The 8,745-nt window shown below is 23.6% G+C and overlaps 3 protein-coding genes across 4 annotated transcripts; 1 reads left to right on the top strand and 2 right to left on the bottom strand.

Moving 5' to 3' along the window:
- Positions 1-12: 12 nt before the first annotated feature.
- On the bottom strand, positions 13-4,513 carry LOC102675011 (solute carrier family 12 member 9). Of its 2 annotated transcripts, XM_006616589.2 has the most exons (10): positions 4,347-4,513; positions 3,902-4,181; positions 3,639-3,773; positions 2,922-3,259; positions 2,633-2,846; positions 2,280-2,549; positions 2,000-2,207; positions 1,136-1,924; positions 644-1,072; positions 121-543 (listed from the first exon to the last, which is right to left on the bottom strand). In XM_006616589.2, the coding sequence occupies exons 2-10, from the start codon at positions 4,167-4,169 to the stop codon at positions 345-347; spliced, it is 2,850 nt and encodes a 949-aa protein (XP_006616652.1). In that variant the 5' UTR covers positions 4,170-4,181; positions 4,347-4,513; the 3' UTR covers positions 121-344. The 2 variants fall into 2 exon arrangements, with proteins under 2 accessions (XP_031366828.1, XP_006616652.1); XM_031510968.1 differs by lacking the exon at positions 4,347-4,513 and having other exon boundaries at positions 13-543; positions 3,902-4,169.
- A 111-nt stretch (positions 4,514-4,624) lies between these two features.
- Positions 4,625-6,977, top strand: LOC102674884 (enoyl-[acyl-carrier-protein] reductase, mitochondrial-like). Its single transcript, XM_006616588.2, has 5 exons — positions 4,625-5,282; positions 5,358-5,594; positions 5,679-5,900; positions 5,966-6,196; positions 6,271-6,977. Exons 1-5 carry the CDS (start codon positions 5,091-5,093, stop codon positions 6,499-6,501), a joined length of 1,113 nt encoding a protein of 370 aa, XP_006616651.1. The 5' UTR covers positions 4,625-5,090; the 3' UTR covers positions 6,502-6,977.
- LOC102674745 (protein OSCP1) lies at positions 6,269-8,425 on the bottom strand. Its single transcript, XM_006616587.2, has 4 exons — positions 8,148-8,425; positions 7,706-8,025; positions 7,346-7,623; positions 6,269-7,281 (listed from the first exon to the last, which is right to left on the bottom strand). Exons 1-4 carry the CDS (start codon positions 8,257-8,259, stop codon positions 6,912-6,914), a joined length of 1,080 nt encoding a protein of 359 aa, XP_006616650.1. The 5' UTR covers positions 8,260-8,425; the 3' UTR covers positions 6,269-6,911.
- Positions 8,426-8,745: the final 320 nt, after the last annotated feature.

Below are 8,745 nucleotides of genomic sequence, written 5' to 3'. Positions count from 1 at the left end.
ATATATATATAGTAATATTTAAAAAATATTTATATTTGAAAACTTTTTTATAGAATAAATTCGTTATCACAGCAATAACCGATATTTGTTACAAGATTTTCTTATTGTAATAAGAAAGCATTACTATTTCTCAATTGTCATAATTAGTAGTTTATAATAGAGAATATATTAAATAAAATATTTTTGGTACTTGTTTTTTTTTTTAAATTTCAATTGTCATTTCTCCAAAAATGTAGGAGATATAAAAATTATAATTTAAAATCTTTAAAATTATTTGTTAAATAATACTTTCTCTTATAAAAATTATGTAACAAGAATTTCCATTCTCAAGTATTTACATTTCATTATAGTGTTGTTGATGTAACTGCACTGACACCATGCACTAATACTAGAGGTGGTAAGTCTGCTGATAATTCTGTTAATAATTGAAGGTATTGATGATATATAGTATTTTCATCCCATGTATTTGATACTGGGGGTGCAGGTAAATATATAAATATTGTAGCAGTTTGTGAAGAATGTTGTCTAATTAATTGATTCACGCTGAAAAATAAAATTAATCAATTAGAAATATAAATTACTTGAAAAATTGTTAAATATCATTTAAACAGCAAATATATAAAATAATTTAAATAATATTTACCTCAAAATATAAGCACGTGAAATATTACTTAAGATATCACTACTTTCATTGCTTGATTCATATTGACTTTCTACAGCTGAATCAATGAGAGAATGACCTTTTAGCCCACGTACTTGCGTTCCCCAATTCGGAATCTTTTTAATAGATGCTGATATTCTCAGCATATTTAATAATTTTCTTATACGAAATTCGTTAGAAACCCGAGGAAATTCACTAATCGAATTTTGTGAATCTGATATATTTAAACTTGAGTTACTATCTGAAATTTCACAATGAAATACCCTAAGATGTAAATTTTTCCATATAGGTACCATGTTGATAATACATGCAAGTTGCAACATAAATAATGAAGTTGTATCAAATGGATCTTGATCTGTTGGTTGAAAAAAATTCACAGGCCATACATCAATATATTTTAAAGATGAGTTTCTAAAAAATGAAATATAAGAAATAATTTAATGATACAAATCAATAAAATATTTATATACTTACTTAGCTATTTGTAATTTATTTAAGGTATGAAAATTTCGACATAAACACAAATTTTTTTTCATTCTTAAAATATCTGAACACATTCCTACATATTGTATTGGATCCAGATTTTTTTCTGTATTTGTATGCCTTAAAGGAAATGCAGTACTATTTGGTAAAGTTGAAACATTTTCAAACATATCAGTTGCATATTGTGAATTTTTGAAAAAATCTATCGGCATTTGTTCATCATAAAAACCAAGAACAATTGTATTTGGTTTCATTGCTCCCATTCCAGATATTCTAATTAAATGATGTAGTCCTTCACGTACAGTTTTTGTAACTGTTAATTCAACAAATGCTTTTACTTTCATATGATCAACTAAACTCAACCAATGTGGATATTCTTCTATGGTAGGATCAATATTCTGACCTAAAAATTCTCCAACTTTTACATGCCCTATTACATAAAGTCCTCCTTTTTTTAAATCATTTACAAAATCTATAAGTGGGCATGCTGAACGTGGAGATGCTACCATTAAGAGCATTTGTGGTCGCCAAAATTTTACATGATCTTTACGTGAATCTAACATTAGTAAGTACTTTCTGACTTGATGAAATATAAGTGCTTGAGAAATGCTTCCCCAAGGAGCGTTTTTACTTGGAGAAAATAAATGCAAAACAATAATTAAAATTAAACAAAGTATTATGCTACTAGAAGCATAAATACTATTTATAACAAACATCATTATTAATGTACCAAGAAGGCCAATTGTAGCCGTATGCCATGTAAAATAATTAAATGTCGGTCTGTAAAAATGTGTAATTGTTTCTATTCTTATTTTCAACATTTACATATTCTAAAATACATAAAATGAAACATACCTAAAATTTGGAGCACTTGCAAGTTCAAGACCAAGACAAGCTAAATTAGTAGCTAAATAACTCAGCAAAAACAATACTGAATTAATCTGAGCAATAGTATTTAAAGAACCTATTAACAAAATTATTTGAACTAAACTCCATGAAGTTAAAACTGCAGCAATTGGATTTCCTTTCCATGTCCCTTGTATTATGAAATTTAAACCAGAACCTACAAATTAAATAGACAAAATAAATAAATATATAAGGAATTCATAAATTCATTAAAATTTATAATATTTACCAAAAACATTATCTTTTGCTAGAGCTTCCAAAACTCTACTTGATCCTATCAAATTACTTAAACCAGCACTAAATGTAGCTGTCAATATGCCAACTGCTACAAATGGTGGCCAAATATTAATTGGCATCATATACATAAAATCATTTTGCAATAAAAATCGACTTGTACTTGCAGCTGTAAGAAGAGAAAGAAGAATATAACATATAAATGTAAATAATACTGCTGACAAAGTTCCACGTGGAATGTTTCTGCCTGGGTTTTTCAATTCACCTACAAATTTTTATTAAATATTAAAATTTAAAATATAAATAAAATAAAAATTATTTTATTTAATAATTTTATTTTAGAAATACCACTCATATTAGCTCCAGCCATTATACCAGTGACACCACTAAATAATACACCAAAAACACTTGCAAAATCAGTCATTGTTCCTTCACTTGAATAATCACGACTGTAATTTGAGTAAAGATTACTTATAAGAGTAGATGACAATAATCCTGTATATGTACCATTAACATGTTCTGTTGCATTCTGAACCAACATATTTGCATCTGGTATTGGTATCTATAATAAAAAAAGATAATTCATATAAATATTTCTTACATCAATTAATAAGTTTTTCATCTTTTACATAATTACCTCCATATACCCTTTTGCCAAAAAGCTTATGAAAACACTTATTAAACAAATACATACAACTGCCAAAATTGCAACACTAGTTTTTGCAAACATTGCAGCTCCTATTAAACATACTATTAAATTGGCAGTATTTAATATAGAACAATATAAAAATCTCCACCATCTACCATCTGGTATCAGTGCACTTTTACCAGCCAAATAACCAGAAGGACCAAAATTTTCTATTAAACCTTCTGCACATCCAGAAATACAAAGTGCACTGGATACAATATTAGCCATAAAAAATAATGTACCAATAGATCCACCAAATTCTGGTCCAAGTGTACGACTAATCATAACTGTATAATTAATAATAGGAAAAATATATATATAAAAACATATATAAAACATATATATTTATAATATTTTTTAAATAAAAACTTAGAAAAAAATTCTAAAAAAAGAAATATATAATAAAAAAGAAATATATAATAAAAATTGTATGAGTTATTAATATCTTAAAATATCTTAGTATCTTAAAATATTTTTTTAAAATAATGTATTAGTAATTTATATAATTTATAAGTCATAAACATAAAAATTAAACACATATCATAGTCTAATATAATTTGCATTAAAAATATAGTATCAATTAATAATATCTTATTTTTACATATTACATTTTATGTATAATAAACTAACATTATTAAAAATATAATAAAATTTAAATAAGGATACAATAAGCACCTCCTCCCTCAACTGCACCATTTGTAGAAATTGCACATACAGATGCTACTGTAAATACTAAAATTCCATATGCAATTATGAATTGTATCAAAGTGACAAATAATCCAGCATTGCCCACAATATATCCTATAATTTAGAAAGTTTATCTATATAAAGAAAATTCATATAAATTACATAAAAAATAAATATTTTATTAATAAAATTATAGAAATAATTTAATGAAATATTTTGCATTATTTTAATAAAATTCATACCCATTCGTATAAAAATTAAGGCACTGAACATTGATAATGTAACAGGACTAAATACACCAGCAAATGTTCCCAAAGTACGGCCACTATCTGCATTTAAACTACCAAATTCCACATATCCATCTCCTTCTGTATGCTGTACTTTTCCAAACTTAAAAAAATTACTTAATCTATGCAAAACACTTCTTCCATGAATTAAAGGAGCTTTTTCATTACTTATCTTGACATGTACAGGTTCATTATTTGTTGAACCTACTTCTGAAGCCATCATTTTTTTAATTTTCTAATAAATATATAAAAAGACATATAATAATAAACTTTTACATATAATAATAATATTAGTAATTATTTTTTAATTTTTAAAAATTTTTAATAATAAACAAGGTTATAAAAAGTTAGAATGAAACAATGAAAATATTTTAAATATTAAACTTATTTAATGATTTACCTTAAAATTAAATTAATATACTTAATTTTATTATTTACATAATAATATATAAAACTATTATTAAATCGAATACATGTATAAAACTATCATTAGATATAGCATACAATCTAAGTCAGAAACTTATGTCATCTATTGAAATGTCAAATCGTAACTAACTATAAAATTTGTACCAATTATAATTCATAACAAAGATTATTAAACTGATATCAAAAGATACTGATTATTCTTTTTATCTATTGAAACATAGATTAAAAAATTATCATTTTTTTTTTAAATATTATAAAAATTTTATAAGGAGTTTTATAGGGAACTTTTATAATATTATTCACTCATGAAAGTTTTTGATTCATATTTGGTATTATTGATACACTGAATATTGTAATATGATTTTGTAATTGTAAAATATGTTTAACGTGTAAAATAAGTTTGAGTTTACTCAAAAAATCTTTGTACTTATATAACATAAAACAACGTGATATATATATATACACAAAATATTAAAGTAATGTGTAATTAATAGATATTAAACTTAGAGATTATTAAAAATTTCTTTTTCTAAAGAAATAAAAACATGTCTAATATTTAGAATATTACATTATATAGATTGAAATTTTATCTATTTAGCATATTAGTAGGCAAATTTATGATTATAGCAATTCTTTACATGACTTCTCAATCATTACCGTGATTATTCGGAAGAATTATTTTTTAAAGAACATTTGAATGTAATCATAGAATATTAAAATGATTATATATGTAAAAAATTTGATTTTACCTTTGTCACGGTCAAATATGATAAATTTGACATCAGTTCGTCATATAAATGCAATGGTTAAAACAGATTCTGTAAAATCTTTATTTTATAAAGAATATGGAGAACCTGCAGATGTTTTACATGTTACAACACAACCTATTAATCAACCAGAAAATAATGAGGTAAATTAAGAAAATATATTTATTTGATATATATATATATATATATTCTAATAAAAATATTAATATTTTATAAAGGTTTCTGTAAAATGGTTATTAGCACCTGTTAACCCAGCAGACATAAACACAATACAAGGTAAATATCCAAGTAAACCACCTTTACCAGCTATTCCAGGAAATGAAGGAGTAGGTGAAGTAATAGCTATTGGATCCAATGTAAAACATTTAAGTGTTGGTGATAGAGTTATACCAAATGGCACAAATTTAGGAACATGGAGAACATATGCAAATTATACTTCAGAAGAACTTATGAAAGTATATAATATATTTTTAAATATGAGATATTTATATTTTATTAAAATAATATAATAATTAATTCATGTTATACCAAAATTTTAGGTTCCAAAAGAAATTGGTACTATAGAAGCTAGTATGTTAAATGTAAATCCATGTACTGCATATAGAATGCTTAAAGATTTTGTAGAATTAAAACCTGGAGATACTATAATTCAAAATGGTGGAAATTCAGCTGTTGGACAAATGGTTATACAATTATGTAAAGTATGGAATTATAAATCTGTTAGTGTTGTACGAGATAGACCAAATATACAAGAATTAAAGGTATGGAGAAAATTAAAAATAAATTTTATTTATATAATGGATAATTTAATAAAAAGCTTTTATAGAATCATTTATCAAGTTTGGGTGCTGATGAAATTCTTACTGAGAATGAAATAAGAAAAACTCAAATTTTTAAAAGTAAAAAATTGCCTTCACCAAAATTAGCTCTGAATTGTGTATGTGGACAAAATGCATTGGAAGTTTCAAGACATTTAGCACATGGAGGTATTATGATAACTTATGGTGGTATGTCTAGAGAACCTTTAACAGTTCCAATTTCTGCACTTATTTTTAAGGTATATTAATTAAAACATGTGAAATAATATTATTAATATTAAATCATTAATATTTTTTAATAATTATTAAATAGGATATAACATTTAAAGGATTTTGGATGACAGCATGGACAAAAAAAAATATGGATTCTATAGAGCGTCAAAATATGTTTCGTGAATTAGGAGCATTATTTAAAAACAAAAAATTAAAAGCTCCACTTCATAAGTTAGTACCATTTCATCAATATCAAGAAGCTGTTATAAATGCATTACATACAGATGGCCGAACTGGAGTAAAATATATCTTGGATATGACTAAACCATAAAGTAAATTTTTTTTCTAGATTGTAATTTAACAATTTTTTAATGATTGCATTTTTAATATACTTAGTATATTAAAAATTTTTATTTATTAAAAATGAATGTTAATATATTTAATGCCAAAAATATTAACTTTATGATGTTTGCTATGATACATATTTTGTAATGAATTTTTAAATTAAATTAAATATATTTTTCATTAAAACTACGAAATAATTTCAAAATAATTCATTATAAATAGCAGATAATAAAATTAAATAAAGCTTAACTATATTTATAAAAAATGAACTATTGTTTTACATAAAAAAAATATTTATTTGTGTGACAGAATTTTTATATTTGCATAAATATAAAGTTCAAAAAAATTTGTATGCATTGTATTAATTATACAATGTAATTGAAAAATAGATTAAAATTATTCCGTTTTATCTAATAATTCCAACAAATTTGTATTATGTTTTATCTCTTCACAATCATTTTCGAAAAGATCTGCACGTATAATATCAAGTTTCGTTTTATAATCTTCATTGAGTTTTGTTTTTTCGAATTTTACAATTGCATCATTGTGATTATCTTTTAAAGAATCAAAATTTTCTTTTATGTTTGTACTATCATTATCTTCATTTGAAAGCAAATTCAAAGTAAAGGGTCGTTTATATGAAGTTTCTTCAGTTCCTAGTTGAACAGCTAACATACCAAGTTCTGCTTTTATACCACAATCTTTTATATAATTTTGGTTTTCTTGTTCAGAAGTTAATTTCGATATATTATATGACATTGAATACCTATGTAATATTTTTTTTATATATTTCTGTCTTAAAATATTTTATACATACATATGATACTTACATATTTTTTCCAAGTATTGTACCGCGTTCTCCAAAAAGATTAAAAGAACCATTACAGTATGTTTCCAAATTTATATCACATAATTTAATATTATAAAAATTAGTTTTATTCTCTTCATATTTTTCATCATATTTGTGATGCATTGAATTAAAACTTCCATCATCATTTTGTAATCCAAGTCTAAGAAGAATAGATATCTTTACGCAATAATATTCTAATTCTTTTATACAATCATTCCTAGCATTCCAAACTTCTTCAAAAGTTAGAGTACTATAAAACTATAAAATCATTAGTAAATTATTTTAAAGATTAAACATGAATAATACATGAATACATTTAATTAATGAATAAAATATTTACATCAGTCACCATTTGATGTACCAATCCAACACATTGTTGAGCATTTAAATTGCTAACCATATCACGCATTGCATCTATGTGATTTAATGTTAACAATATAACTTCTACAGGACCAGTAGCTGCAATTAACTGATATTTAACCATCATAATCATTAAATCAAATAGTTTATCCATACTATTTTTATCAAGTTTCATTATTGATGATAATACAACAGATTCTAAAGTAGATCGTAAAAAAGATACTTTGGTCAAAGATTTTTGCTCAAATATAGAAGATAATGTTTTAGGATTAAGCAATGCTGCAGTTACATCATCTAATACTACAAATTAAACAAAAACATATTAAAAAATTAATCAATATGTAATGATATACAAAAAAAAACAAATATCTGACATAAATTAGTAATACATTATATACTTTATCTTATAATATTAAACTAGCCTTGTATAGTTTTATCAATACTTATTCTTTGTGCTTTCAATCTTTGTCGCAAAACATATAACATTTCGCCACCCATATTTAAATAAAGTATTGGTGTTGCATATGATGACATTTTTTTAATCACTTCTACTTTTAGAAACAAAGTACTTTTATAATTCTTATATACGTATGAGTTAATCTACCGATAGCGTTGTCTTAGCAACAAAAGTGTACATAAAATTATTCGACGTAATGTATTTAAATAAAATTCCGCGATATTTTATATTTTACAGATATAGACAATCATTTTTTCAAAAGCAAGCATACTACATTTCAAGTTTACTTGTTTTTTTTAACCAGTAAATTAAAAAATTATATATATTATATTTTTAATTTTTTAAACTTTATTTTGTAAAACACATTAATATTATAACTACAATAAGATAATAATTGCATACATTAACTAGAAAAATTTAAGTTATAATAATTAATAATTAATATAATAATAATAACAATAAACATTTAAATAACAATTTAAAATTTTTTTTTCGATTTAAATTTTTAATAATATAAGTCATTTAAAATGAAAGACATATGTTACGATTTTTATTTTTATTAT

The sequence above is a fragment of the Apis dorsata genome, unplaced genomic scaffold (assembly GCF_000469605.1).
Source record: "Apis dorsata unplaced genomic scaffold, Apis dorsata 1.3 scaffold_269, whole genome shotgun sequence".
Classification (NCBI taxonomy): domain Eukaryota; kingdom Metazoa; phylum Arthropoda; class Insecta; order Hymenoptera; family Apidae; genus Apis; species Apis dorsata.
The sequence above is the reverse complement of the archived record's forward strand: the minus strand, read 5'-3'. Positions and strand labels throughout refer to the sequence as shown.